This window comes from Ipomoea triloba, chromosome 12 (assembly GCF_003576645.1).
Source record: "Ipomoea triloba cultivar NCNSP0323 chromosome 12, ASM357664v1".
Classification (NCBI taxonomy): Eukaryota; Viridiplantae; Streptophyta; class Magnoliopsida; order Solanales; family Convolvulaceae; genus Ipomoea; species Ipomoea triloba.
In genome coordinates this window covers 6,830,122-6,844,616 of record NC_044927.1, presented here as the reverse complement: position 1 = coordinate 6,844,616, position 14,495 = coordinate 6,830,122, and the positions used below count along the sequence as shown (strand labels likewise).

Genomic DNA, 14,495 nt, shown 5'->3' with positions numbered 1-14,495 from the left:
ATGTTCTATTTATTTAGATCCTAAGGCATTTTATCTACTAATAAATTTAACTATTTTTTGAGAAGTTATTAGGCTATCCTACCTCATCCCAGCAAGTAAACCCCTTTCAAGATGATGTGAAATGTAATGTAATTTTTTTTTGTTTTATTTTGTTAGCTTATGTGCCTTGCAAGCTTGTTATAATAGGCTTACAATCTTGACTTTTATAGTTTTATTTATTTTTTTAATTATTTTTTATTTTCTATTTTATTATTACTTTAATTATTATTATATTTATAATATAAAAATAAAGTGGATCACTTTTGAAAGTGAGAGAGTATTATAGAGATATAAAGAAAATAGTGAAGAATTTACAAAATTGATGATGAGGAAATCCGATCTACTTTTGAAAGTGAGAGAGTATTGCAAGAATAAAAATAACCTTAATTAATAACTAATTAATTTTAAATTGCTTTAAAATGGGATTAACTTGTTACGAAATATTACTACAAAAATAATATTTTTGGAAAAATAACAAGCACAAGAAACAAAAGAGTTTTCTGGTAGATGGTAAGCTTGAGTCGTGTACGCACTACACTGTCTTTAAAACCTTATTTGCTACCTCCCTTGGTGCTAGGAGCGTTGTAGCCTAGGTTTCCCAGGATAAAACAAGCTACGACTTCAAGTTTGAGCACTTAAACAATGAAACCCGACGAACTAGAACAAATTTTTTATTACAGTAGGTAAACAAAGGAGTAGTAGCAGAACTTTTGAGAGAGAAAATAGATTTCGTTGTGTCTAAAATCTGCTACATGCTCTATCATCAACTTATATAAGAGTTGTAGGATTAAATAGAATTTAATAATGACATTAATCTGATAATAAAATCAGACTTATAACGCCTGTAACAACAGACCATTATGAGAATTAATTCAGAAATTCAAAATTGGAATTAATTCCGTAACAAATGAATTAACGGGGCGTTTGGTTAGATGGAAGGAATTAGGTGGGAAAAAAAATTGCAATTTCATGGGAAAAGAATAATGCGGGAATCTTCTCCAAAAAAAAAGAATAATGCGGGAATAAAGTGAGAGTTTAAATTCAAGTGTTTGGTTCGCATGAATAAAATTACTGGGGATTTCAATTCCAATGTTTGGTATAGATGAAAATTGAGTGGAAATAAGTATTATAAAGTCCAAAATGCTCATTGTTGTTGTTGTTATTATTATTATTATTATTATTATTATTATTATTATTATTTATAATTGACAAACTAATTCACAAATTGTTAGAGTTGTTACATATAAAGAATACAAATTTTGAAGAGTTCTGCATCTCAAGAATTCAGAGGAACATACATGAATGTTGCTGTATATAAACAATGCATATAAAAAAATGCAAATTTTGAATAGTTGTTGTATAGAACATACACAAAGGAAAGTCGAACAATAATACACGCTATAATTTAAAAGGGAATGTCAGACATCAATTTTAGGTTTAAAAAATGAGGGGTAATTTGTCTTCCTAAAATCCAGGAGGCATAGATTCTAATTGAAAATGAGGGAATTGTAATTCACTCCAACAAAACGCCTTGTAAAACTCTCAATGGTGTATAAATAGTTGTGCAAATCCACCTCCCAAACCGATGTGGGACAAAAATTATTCTAAAGCCTTTTCCTCCATTTTTCCAACTCAAATGGGTTAACTTTGAGAACCAATTTCTCATTCACCCATTATCCATTTTGAGCGTACAATATATCGATCTCTTCGTCTAACTACGAAGAACACGACCCAAATTGGAAGTGGACTCACATACATTTGTAACACAAAATAACCACTTAAAATACCATTTTATGCTATTTTTCCAACATAATTAACTTACAAAATTTCATACCATATATAATAAACTTCGATCTTTTTATTTAATAAAAGAGTATACATCACTGACATTACAAATATTTAGAATGGAAGCGAAATCACATAATATTACATACCATTCATTATTTAATACAACCTAACCGCATACAAGTCAAACATCATATATATTAAGTAATACGGAGTAATATATATAATAGCACATGCAGATCAGATCGAAGCAGATAAGCAGATTATTAGATAAGATCCCACTTCTGTTTATGAAGATAGTCAATGACTAGTTTATTGAGGCGGAATCCTTTGGCGAGAACATCGTCTGGAATTGGCGGCTCAGTTCCAAAGACAGAATTAGCAACGGAGACATATCCTGGATTTTGGCTACTGAAAGCTGAAAACACTAAAGCATTGGTGCGCCCAATATTGTAGAAGAAGTGAACGAGTCCCATGGGAAAAATGAAGACGTCGCCAGCGTTAAGTGTTTTGGGGTAAAGCTTATTCTTTTGACCGTTGAGTGGATTTGAAGAGACAAAGCCAACGAGAATAGTGCCTTCTAGAACAAACACAACCTCGGAGGCTCGAGGGTGGGTGTGGGGTGGGATTAGGCCATTGGGTTTAAAATCTAGACGAGCGATTGACAACCCCATGGTGTTCAGCCCTGGGAATTCACCCGCAGTTAGATACTTTATTACCAGTCCCAAAGAAGCAAGATTAACACCTCCATCAGGGGTGTTAAACCCAGCAGCCTTGTAGAAATCATCTGCTTCAACAAGTTTTGGGTCCTTGCAAGCCTTCCCATTCACAAACACTGCATGCATGCATGTATCAACCAATATAGTTAACCAAGAAAGAAACAATCACACCCGCATGCATCGGCTTAGCTCACTAGTTCAGTAAGCAATATTTGAGAGTAGATCGAAGAAAGAAAGAGTCATGCTTGTGTGAGAATGTAGATCTGTGTGACAAGTCAACTTTAGAATAATTGCTTGTTTTTTGAATACTATTGACTCTGTTACAATATAGTATCTGCTCACCTCTCACCGCTATTCCGCTTGACCATAAGGTCTTTAGTTAATTGTTTTTTATTTATGATAAAAATTATAATAGTTAGTACTGAAAATTTTATACCAATTTAAAATAAATAAAATGTTAGTTATAATAGATGTTAGCTAGCTAGTAATATTTAAATGTGAAATTTTGATACTATTTAGGATAAAATAATTGTTCCTAATGATAAATATTATAATATTTATAACTTAAATTGTGATATTTACAAAGTGTAATTTTAATTTAAATATTGTAATACTTATACGTGTGAAGTGTTACATTATTTATGAAATAAATTGTAGTACATATGATAGATATTATAATACTAATATGTAAAATTGTGATACAATTTAGGATAATATTGATTGTTACTAATAATAAATATTATAATACATATAATTGAAATTGTAATACTTACACATCTAGTTGACTACAACTTGACTTGTCTCACAAATCGACAAAAATCGATGGGACGGTGTCACACAAATTTTGACAGAAGAGAGAAATTATATGAAGGCATTATTAAAATGTAAATGTGTACCTGCAGCTTGGGGATCGGCAACACAAAAATCTTGTAAGGGGTTGTTATCATTTGCGCGAGCAAACGAAGCTAGTAAAGCCAAAAGGACTATGGATGCCATTTGGAGACTCACCATTCTTGTGCCTATTTCTATAAATGCTTTGTTAAGGTCTTCTTTAGAAGATATATTAGATTCAAAACGGGGAAGGTGCCTATTTATATACCAATTCAAATTAAATAGACTTGAATGTATATGTTTTCTATTTTATTTTCATTTATTTATTTTCTCAAATTTTGGTGGAGAGATCGACTTCCCGTGCAAAGGTTTATTGAAAGATTTAAATATTACGTACCTTCCAGCCTATCAAAGGAAATTATAGGTGCAGTACATGGACCTTAAGCTATTTCAAACAGTACATGGACCTTAAGCTATTTCAAATCAACTGGACCGTTCCAATAAAAATTAGAGTCCTATACTCCTGTGCAATATCTTAATTTGAGACTTTTTTAAAGTAATTTTTATATATAAATAAGGAATAACGCTCAAATTAGCCGCTGAACGTAACCTGAAAGTTCAATTAGGCCACTGAATGAAAAAAAAGTGCAATTTGAGCACTGTACACTTCAAATACATGCAATTTCACCTGATAGCAGGTTACCTTCCATTTCATCAGGTTGCCTGCTTACCTAGATGATGATGTGGGATTTTAAAATAATTTTTTAATAATAAATATAAAAATTAAAAATTAAAAATATTAATTTTTAAATATTTATAAATATTTTTAATATTAATTTTTCATATTTTAATATTAATATTTTTAATTAATTCATATTTTTAAAGTTTATTATTTAATAAATATTAAAAATTAAAATTAAAATTTAAAAAATATTAATTTTTTAATATTAATTTTTAATATTTTAATTAATTTTTTAAATTTTTCAATTAATTTTTAATTTTTAATTTTAAAGTTTATTATTAAAAAAGTATTTTAAAATGTCAACTCACCATCCATGTAAGCAGGTAACCTGATGAAATGGAAAGTAAACCTGCTATCAGGTGAAATTGCATGCATTTGGAGTGTTCAGTGTCCTAATTGCACATTTTTTTCGTTCAGTGCCTAATTGCACTTTAAGGTTTCGTTCATTGGCCAATTTGAACCTTATTCCTATAAATAATAGTTGTTCAAAAAGTTATATCAAAATATAAATATTGTATAAAAAATACATCTAAAATTTCATTTAAAAAGTGACACGTGCCATGCACATTTAGACGCAAAATCATCTACCAAATGTTTTATATCAACTTCTTCCAAAAGCTCATTTTCAATGAAGATTAAAACTAATCCATTAAGTCTCTCTTGCAGCATACTTGATCGTAAGTAAGATTTCAACAATTTCAACTTTGAAAAACTCATTTCTGCAGAGGCAACAGTAATTGGGATAGTCAATAATATTCAATATGCAATAATAACATTTCGAAAACAACCCATCTGTTTCAATGAATTCAATATACTCACTGTCCCTATCTTTCCTTTCGATAAAATTATTAGATATTTAGATGAGTTAATTCTATTTTTGGTCCTAGATTTATAGGTGATAGTCCACTTTTAATCCATTTTTATCAGAACATTCACATTTGATCTAGGTATTATTATAGCATGACCATTTTCGGTCATCCGTCAATAAAATTGCTAAAATTTCATTAAAGAGAAATGTATTTCGATCATTTTTATACTGATGTAGTATATACAGTGAGTATTATCTACGATGTACAGTTCTAGGTCGGTTCCGAGTTCGGATCCTTAGCCTAGTTTGCTTGTTGTTTTAATAGGAAGAGCTCGGTATACGTGACAGTGGGTCAGAGGTATCCGAGCTAATAGCTAGTGAATAGAAATAGCCAAAAGTCCCATATGACAGTAATAAATGCGATATTTATAGGGGTTGCAAGGGGACAGGTGATGAGTAAAATGGTGAATGTAAAAATGAGGGTGTAAATGTCGTAAAATTCAAGTACTATGACACATACTTGTCTGAGAAGTAAAATTCTAGGTACTGAAGTATTGGAATTCACTAGAATCCAAGTAAATTACGATTAAGGAATGAAAATAATGGATGCAAATTAAACAGGGAATAAACTATATGACAAAGCAATGAGTAAGATTAGGGGTATTGCAATCTTAATAATGCTCTAACAATCACAAAATTAGGGGAAAAACAATTAACCTAGGGATTATTGGCAATGCACTAAAGAATTCATGTTCAAGCTACTTTCGTAATCAATAAACAAGAATTAGGATAAGATTGCTCCACTTTCGTGATGCATCAATCATAACCTTAAAACACAAAAGCATTATAAGCCCCCAAATTACCCCTATTCTCATAGTAGGAAAATTGGGTTTGAAATTGGTTAGGCGTGAGCCTTTTCACCCAACTTTCGTTTTGATGAAATCCTCTCCAAAACAAGCTAACAATTGCTGGCCATCAATCAATAACACTAAGAATTCAATTCCCAATTCAAACATAAACACTAGGTAAACAATTATTCCCCTTTATGCAATATTCACAAATTTTCTAGCATCAAGAATAGCAATAGAACCCTAATCCAAACCCATTAACGAACTACTCACGCATCATTAAGGTAACTAAAGCAAAGCATGCAATAATAAAATACCAAAGACATGACAACAAATATGAGAATAAAAGCAATAAGGAGAAAGAAAGCTTTACTAACAATTGAAGAGTAAATCCAACTCAAATCCACGATTCCAAGCTTGAAAGTAGATCAAAGTATGTAAATCTAGGCTAAACTATGCTATGGAAAACTATAGAGAGAAGGAAAAATAAGCTAAACTAAACTAGGGCTCGGAAAGCTTCTAAAAAACCAGAAAAAAATGCCTTAAATACTGTTCAGCGAAGTGCTCCTGGCCTGCCTCACGGCCGTATGAAAGGCCGTGAGGATGTCGCGGAAATGGGAATCCCGTCAGTAGTTCACGGGCAGCCTCACGACCGTGTGCATGGCCGTGAGGTGCCTTCCAGTTTTGCTTTTTGTTTGCTTATGTGCTCCGCTGCTCCTTTCCAACCTTAGGCAGATTCCTTTGCTTCTAAAACTCATCCAAAATGTTCCAAAATCCTTCCTTTGTTGTTCCTTGTGGATAAATCAAACCTTAGGACAAAATAACACACAAACAAGTCTCAATTTCTCTAGTATAAAGACAATATGCACCAAAAACAACTAGAATTAGGGGTGAACTATGGTTCGAGATCAGAGATATCAACAGGTCCCAGGTTAACGGCATGTGCAGCACGTGGAGGCCATGCACGGGTCCAGGTTGAGGCCCAAGGAAACTTAGCCACATGCTCTGATATCCCTGAGCACACCACACAGACCACAAAGCACTAGACAACAATCACAACATAAATGACTAAACTCATGCTTTACTCACAAAGAATTTCAAAAAGATTCTAAAAGGGTTTGATCGTCATGGACAAGTACAAACTGGGAAAAACCAAAAGAATTCACAAGGAGGTGGGTCAGTACCTAACTCAGTAGGTCCCACTCCAGGCCAGTCATCGAGATTTGGTCAACTCAAAAATGTCTCATCCAATTCTGAAAAGAACTCAATTAAAAGGATACAATGCAGAGAATGTGAGGGATATGGATATATTCAATCTGAATGCGCTACGCATCTTAAACACAAAAGGTCCATGAAAGCTTCTAAATGGAGTGATGATGCAAATGAAGGTGATTATTAGAATGATGAAGAAGTCGTAGGTAACTTTGTGGTGTTTTGTGTTTTAGGAGTTGAGCCCTTAGAAACTAAAAAAGATTATTACAAATCATTAGATGAGTTTGATGAAACAAACACTCAGCTTGAAGAAGAATATGTCAAGTTGTTAACTAGCTAGGAGCAACTTGTCAAAGTTAACAAGAACTTGAATGATAAGTTGAAAACATATGAAGACACTGTTAAGAAGCTGAAAACTGCAATGGTGGTGAAGGAGGACTTGATCAATCATATACGCGCCAGAGAAGGAAAATTGATGACAAAACTAGACGAATTGAAACGAAAAATCAGAATGATGGACACCACATCAACCTTGGATGAGATACTTGATTTCGAAAGGAATATACACATCAAATTAGGTATGGGCTATCAAGAAGGGAATATTGCATGGTTTTCACATTTGCTTAATGATATGAAGGATTTCCCCCCTTCTCCACTTTCTTACAACCCTCTTGGTTGACCATGTGATTGTCAAAGTATTGTGCGTAGCTATCTTTTGACACTTATGTTTGGAATGATTTAATGATTTGCTTGGGGAAAAGCAAACTAAAGTGTGAAAACTTTTGATAAGTGTCAAAAGATGCTAGTTTCCTAGGTCATTTTAAAGGTATTTTTTTTGCATAGTTTGAGTGATTTGTGCATGATTTAGGAGTAAAAAGCAATAAAATCTCATTTTGCATTTTTGGTGCATTATGGACAAAAAGCATGATTTATATGGCCCTCTAATTTGTGCATTATAGTGTTTTTGGTGATTTATGGACAAAAAGGGTAGCAAAGGAACTCAAAAATGGATGCATTTGGAGTAGCACGGAAGAAGGAGCAAGTCACTCCCGTGTCATGAGCTTGACACTCAGCGTGATTGCTCTCTGAATTTGAATCACGCTGCTGTCACGCGTGTGATCCTGATCATGGAAGCTGGCTGAACCTAAATCACACCGTGATCTGGAGCGTGGATGCATACTGGACCCAAATCACACCAGCACCACACACATGAGGGCGGCTGGATGAGGCAAGGCGGACTGGGCACGATTTTCTTCTATAAATAGTAGGATTTTTATATATTTTAGGGAGTTAGATTCATTTTGGAGACAAGATCTTCTTAGGAACACTTTGTAATGTTTCTCTTTGTAGACTTTAGCTCTCAAATTCTCTCAAATTCACAAGAAGAGGGAGGAGTTCTAGGATGAAAGGAGTGACAACTTTGGTGATAGAGCTTGATTATTCTCTTAATTAATCATTGTAATCTAGACAATTGAAGATTGGTAACCAATTTCCTTTTAATCTTTTAATTATTACTTTTAATGATGTTATTCTTCAATTTGATTTGGTTGCAATGCGAGATCATGAGTAGCTAAACTTCTAGGGGTAGGATTGTTCATTATGTTGCAGTGTGATTGATTAGTGTGATTTAGACCTAATTGGTAGAGTTTGTTGATGAAGATTGTATTAATTTCTTGTTGTGGAGGACGATTTGTGTAGTGTTCTTGGAGTAGGGCCCGATTTCATAAATGATCTCGGAATCCTAGGCTTAGGCAAGAGATTGCTAAGCCTAGGTTAGCCTTGTAGTCCTATCACATTCCCCGTCCTAGATCCGAGAGAGCATGGCCCAGGAACGAGTGTAGGCTAGGTGTTTAATGAATTACCTCATAGAGCTCATGGACACTTGGGTGCCATATTGATCTGTGAGAGGCGTAGAGACAAAAAAATTGGTTATGCACTTGCTCACCACTCCTCTTGAAATTACAATCCTCGTGCACACACACTCCTATCTTGCACACTAATTCATGTTGCAACATAAGGACACTCCTAGGCCGCTTTCTTTGATTGTTGTTGTCTATTGTATACCTTCTCTTTTGCTCGCTTTTCAAATCTCTTGTACTATGCTTTGCTTAGACCGATGCTTGACACACTTGAAATCCTTTCGACACCAATTCCTTAAAGCTTCCAAATTTACCATTCCTAGAGTACTACATTTGGGGATTTAACTCCCCATTTCACCCCTACACCAAACCTTTGGACGCATATAGAAAAAAAAAACCATTTTCACCTGCTGTTTTATCTTATGTGCTAGTGTGTAAGTCTTTTGATGATCATATTGATGTGTCTGTTGGTGTTTCTGTTCCAGAGATTACTGTTTTAACTGAAGTTGGCCCTACTATAACTATCATTGAAACTGTAGCACCCATTCTAGTGTTTGAACCAAAAACTCTTGGAGACCAATACATGTTTGCCTGTTCTATAGCATAAGTCCAGCCTGGACCTCTTGCCAATGTGATGACTTTAACCTCTTCTGCCACTATTCCTAGTTATTTCATTGGAACATCTATTGTTTCTGATCCTGTTGTGCTCTCACAACCTGAATTAGTTGTTTCTTCTGCTCCTAAAAAAAACCCTACAATTGTTGTGACTTCTGAACCTAGACCCATCACACCAGTTGATCCAATGGATGTTGATGAATCCACAACTGACTTTACCATTCATGATGTCATGAAAGCCATTTCTAATGCTGATAATACTGATGTTGATCAAACTGCTAATCTTGACTCTAGTAACTTCAAAATTAAAAATTTGCAAAGTATTCTGTCGGCCTCCCCTGTTCTCACTTCAACTGATCCTATAGTCACCACCACTCCTTTGTTTGAGTGAAATGTTGAGCTGGAAGTACCTGATGTGACTCCCCAAGAAATGCTAAGGAAACAGAAGGGTCAACTAGAAAGGTTTGTTGATTTGACTGCTGAAAATGCTGCCTCTCCTAAGACAGAAAAAAGAGAGGAGAAAAGTACCTTCTAAGTCTTAGACAGATCCTGACATTCCAGTGCATCAAGTTTTCCGTAATCTCAAGTCTACTTGCAAAGAAAAGTTTGTGGTTACCCCTAAAGCCAAGAAGTCTGTGTCCTAGCTTTCCAAATATCGTGCTGTCAATGCTAAGCCACAAGTGTCTGAATCCGAAACTAAACTAGAGGAGACACAAAAGTTTGTGCCTACATTGGTTAACGAAGGAGCTGAAAAGAACTGGAAGACGATCGTTTTGCGTGAGCGGATTATCTCGAGAGAGAGAGAGATTGATGTCAAACACTTAATTCTGTTTGTGACATTGTACCTTTACTTGAAGACACTGGTTTACTTCCCACTGTGACCCACAGTAGCCCTACTCCAAGATGTTGAACTGTGAATTCTACTGCAATCTTACCGAGTCTGTAGATGATGTATCCAACCCCAATCACTTCAAGATATTTATCCGTGGAAAAAGGTATAAGTTGAAACCATAGGTGATTAATCAGTACTATGGGTTCACCCCTGCCAATGGAAGAGATTACAAATTGGGATAAAGTGGCCAAGACACTGACTGCTGGGACTTACACTGGCTGGCCTACAAATCCTTTGAACTGTATCTACAATATAGACCTAAGCTCCAAGTACACTATCTTGCACAAGTTAGCTATCAACAACTGGATCCCCTCTGCACACTTATATTTTGTATCTAAAGATCTCAGTCAATTCTTGTATCGTGTTGGCACTCGGCGCGGAGTGGATTTGGGAATGGTCATCTTCAACCACATGCTGACTTACATCTACCTTACGGAACAGAAGGTTAAGTTGCCCTATCCTAATCTCATCTATGGTTTACTACTTTGACAGGGTATTTCAATGTCCTCCCATGAAGTCACACTGAAAAATACGATCTATTATCGTGTTGATGATCGCTTGCTGGGAGGAAAACATGTCAAAGATGTTGTCCAAACTACTCCTCGTGTCCATGCTTATTCCTCAACTGATACTGCTAGTGCAAGCCCGACTCCCTATGTTAGAGACACTAAGTTGTCTCTCAAACTAAAGCGAACAATCACTGACCTGGAGATGGCACACAACCTGATCGAGAAACAGTTGGATGCAACCGGCACTAAATTGGCTACTGTTCTTCTTCGCTTAAGTCTTGCAGATGCTAAGCCAGTCATTGATGCTGATGAAAAAGGTGATGTTCCTATAGTTTGATGGCAGATTGTTTTTTGCCTCCTTTACTGAGAGTGGAGGATTACTCCTATAACTTCGGTTTTCTTTGTTTATTGTTATGAAAAAAAGGGGGAGATACATTGTTTGATGGGGGAGTATAGTTGTCATGATCTTTGGTTTTTGGCTCTTACGTTTGATGTTTTTTCGTGCTAATTATTTCCATTGAGAAAACTACATTCCTTGTGCTGATTTGAGGACTGTATTCCATACAACTGTGGTGCAGTGGTGAGTGAGTTAGTAGATCCGACAATGACAACGTGGATCTCTAAACGAGGGACTCTTTGGACATCTACTTACTTGGATCTCCTCTATATATAGGCTTCATCATATTGTACGTGTTTCTACCTTGTAAGGTATAACACACATTGGGGTGAGATTGAGATCTCTTTACCATCTGTATAATTGACTAGTTTAGATAGTGGATTGGTCTCACTGAAGGGGTCCTCAGACGTAGATATGATTGTATCGAGCTGGGTAAACAATGTCGTGTGTCTCTTATATCTGTGTGATTTTATTTCCACACTAAATCTCCGCAAATTATACTGTGGATCATGGTCCACAATGCATTGTGGACCATGGTCATGGCGGATACTGCAGTTGTGTTGAACTGATACTGCAGTTGCGCGGAACAGAGGTCGTTCATCTGTTCAACACAACTGCAGTATCAGACGGATGAAACAACCTCTGTTCCGTGCAACTGCAGTTTCCTTTCAACACAACTGCAGTATCAGCCATAACCATGGTCCACAGTATAACGACGGCTAAATCTCTAACTAATCTACTGACTGGTCTAAGATAGTGCTATATATATGTCAGTTAATCAAACAGAATCACACAAAGTATTATCTTACACTATACTTATCACGAATATAGAAATTTCAAAAATAAATGTTGAACATTTAGTAATATTTATTCGTTTGGTAGGAGAATTTAATTCAATAGTCCGTGATTCTAATATTTTGTTAATAGGTTATCAATATATAAAAGAAAATTCCACTATACTATACCACAATGATTTTTTTGGTGAGGAAAAGGGACCCAATGTTATACTATACCACAATGATGGTCCCACCAGCTAAATACAAAGAGAAGTTGGAGGTGAGGTGAATAGACTTTTTAAACTTTTTAATGAAAATCTTAACTTTAAAAACTTATTAGGATCTGTTTGGAAATAAAATATTTTTCTGAAAAATGATTTATTTTTCAGAGAATATTTTTGTTTCAAGTATTTGGCTAAAAGTTAGATAATAGTCTTAATATATTTGGTTCAAAGTTAGAAATATATATATATATATATATATATATATATATATATATATATATATATATATATATTATGTTTGATTCATTATTTTTTAAAACCATAAACATAAATTCATTACAAAGTTCTCTCTTATAAAATATTAATTATTTTAATAATGAAAATAATTATTTATATTAAAAAAACTATAAATTAATTTTTTAATATGAAAAATAATACTTTTGTATCCTGAATTATATGTATATAGCGCATTTCTACTAAAACTCAAAGAGTCAACAGTCACCTCCACTAAGGCTCAAACCCACTTCCTTCAATATGGGATTGTAAACCAAATGCCACTAGACCACAAGGTCTTTGGCTCATAAATTATAGTTAATGCTGATAAAATACAAAATTCTAATATATTAAACGATTCTATTTTCAATAGTCTTTTTTTTTTCGAAAATATTTTCAATAGTCCTTTTTTTTTTTTTGGAGGTAAACGTAGCTATTCCATTAATTCATAACATAAAAAGTTTACATCAATGATCAATGAAATGGTAAACCATTCCTTACAGTCAGATATAGAAACAACTTTTCTAACTATGCTATAGAAAACTTGAATCGCAGACTGTTTCAGAACTATGAAGCTATTTCCTTCAGGGAGCTTAAAGCTTCATCAAAGATCTGGGTCTTCGTCATCATTCTTTTTTGCTCGCCCAGTATAAGATCAACACTTGTTGAAACCAAACTAAACGATTTATGCTAATGAAAATGAAAAGCTCGTGAAAGTAACGAGAGTAAAAATGCTCGTGAAACTAACGAGAGGAAAACACAATAATAGAGAAAATAAAAAGTGGGTAAAGTCAAAGTAGGGTTGAGAGTCTTAAAACCTTATTTATCCTTTTCTAATCTCGAATACCACGGAGAAATGGAAAATCCAGCTCTTTCTTTGTTTGCTAACGGGGACAAGAACGGTAATGTTGTTACGAACAACAATGGAGGGAACGACAACGTTGTTGCACATTCCCAAGCACCGGTGAATGTTGGTTCACGGAACGGTGTAGGCATCACGGAAAATGTTCCTACGATGCAGGTACCTTCGGTACCAATTGGATCGGCTAATAGCCATGGAGGATCCAGTGGTGTGATTACTACATGGTCCGATGACTGTGGTAGTGTGACCAATGACTTCGATCATAATCGAGGGAAGGCTAAGCGAAAGCTTAAACCTGAACTAGTTTATGTGAGGAAGGTGAAGGGTCATTACGATGCGAACTGTCATCCTGGTGAAAAGGTTGAAGACAACTTTGCTAGGATTAATGGGTACGGTGGATGGTTGGACGAGTGAAGGTCAGAACCGGGATTCCGATGTGCTGTGATGAGACCACCCCGAGGGAGTGGACTGCTGATCAAATGGAACAAGGCACACGGTGTGATGGACTACTACGAGTTAGGGATTAGGAAGTTTTATTTCCATTGTAATCTCCTATCTTGTTGAATTTATTCGAATAAATTAGTAGTAGTATCCATGTAATATTTTTATTGCTTTAAAAATATGTATGTACCATTGAGAAGTATTGAATCACGATATACATGCATATTATTTTATGAAATAATTTTGATGTATGATTCAATACGTTATATGCTTTGTGCATATGTAGCATTTGTTTGAGAAATGCTGATGACCAACAAAAAAAATGTAACTTGTGTGTTGCATGGTTGAAATCACGTAATGAACCTCGGTTCTAGATTTCATGGGAAATCAATTGTCAAAAATTGAAATAACCTTATAATCGTGAGCACTTCGGTTCAGTTGTTTCGAATATTTTTAAGTGATATTCTTAATGCGATTATAATGGTTTGATCCAACTAGTTTGGTTGATTTGATCTCGTTAATTGTGCTATAATTAACTTGATCAGAAATTCTTAATTTTACTAGTGTGAAATTAATTTGAGACAAATGATGAAATGTTGGGTCAATAATCTGTTGAATTGAGCTTAAGTGCTAATGTTGTAGTACTAACGGAAAAGCTCAATT

At 34.7% G+C, this 14,495-nt stretch overlaps 1 protein-coding gene across 1 annotated transcript; it reads right to left on the bottom strand.

Moving 5' to 3' along the window:
* Positions 1 to 1,885: 1,885 nt before the first annotated feature.
* LOC115999772 (putative germin-like protein 8-1) lies at positions 1,886 to 3,596 on the bottom strand. The gene is made up of 2 exons (XM_031239678.1): positions 3,440 to 3,596; positions 1,886 to 2,659 (listed from the first exon to the last, which is right to left on the bottom strand). The coding sequence occupies exons 1-2, from the start codon at positions 3,552 to 3,554 to the stop codon at positions 2,091 to 2,093; spliced, it is 684 nt and encodes a 227-aa protein (XP_031095538.1). The 5' UTR covers positions 3,555 to 3,596; the 3' UTR covers positions 1,886 to 2,090.
* Between the last annotated feature and the right edge of the window lie 10,899 nt (positions 3,597 to 14,495).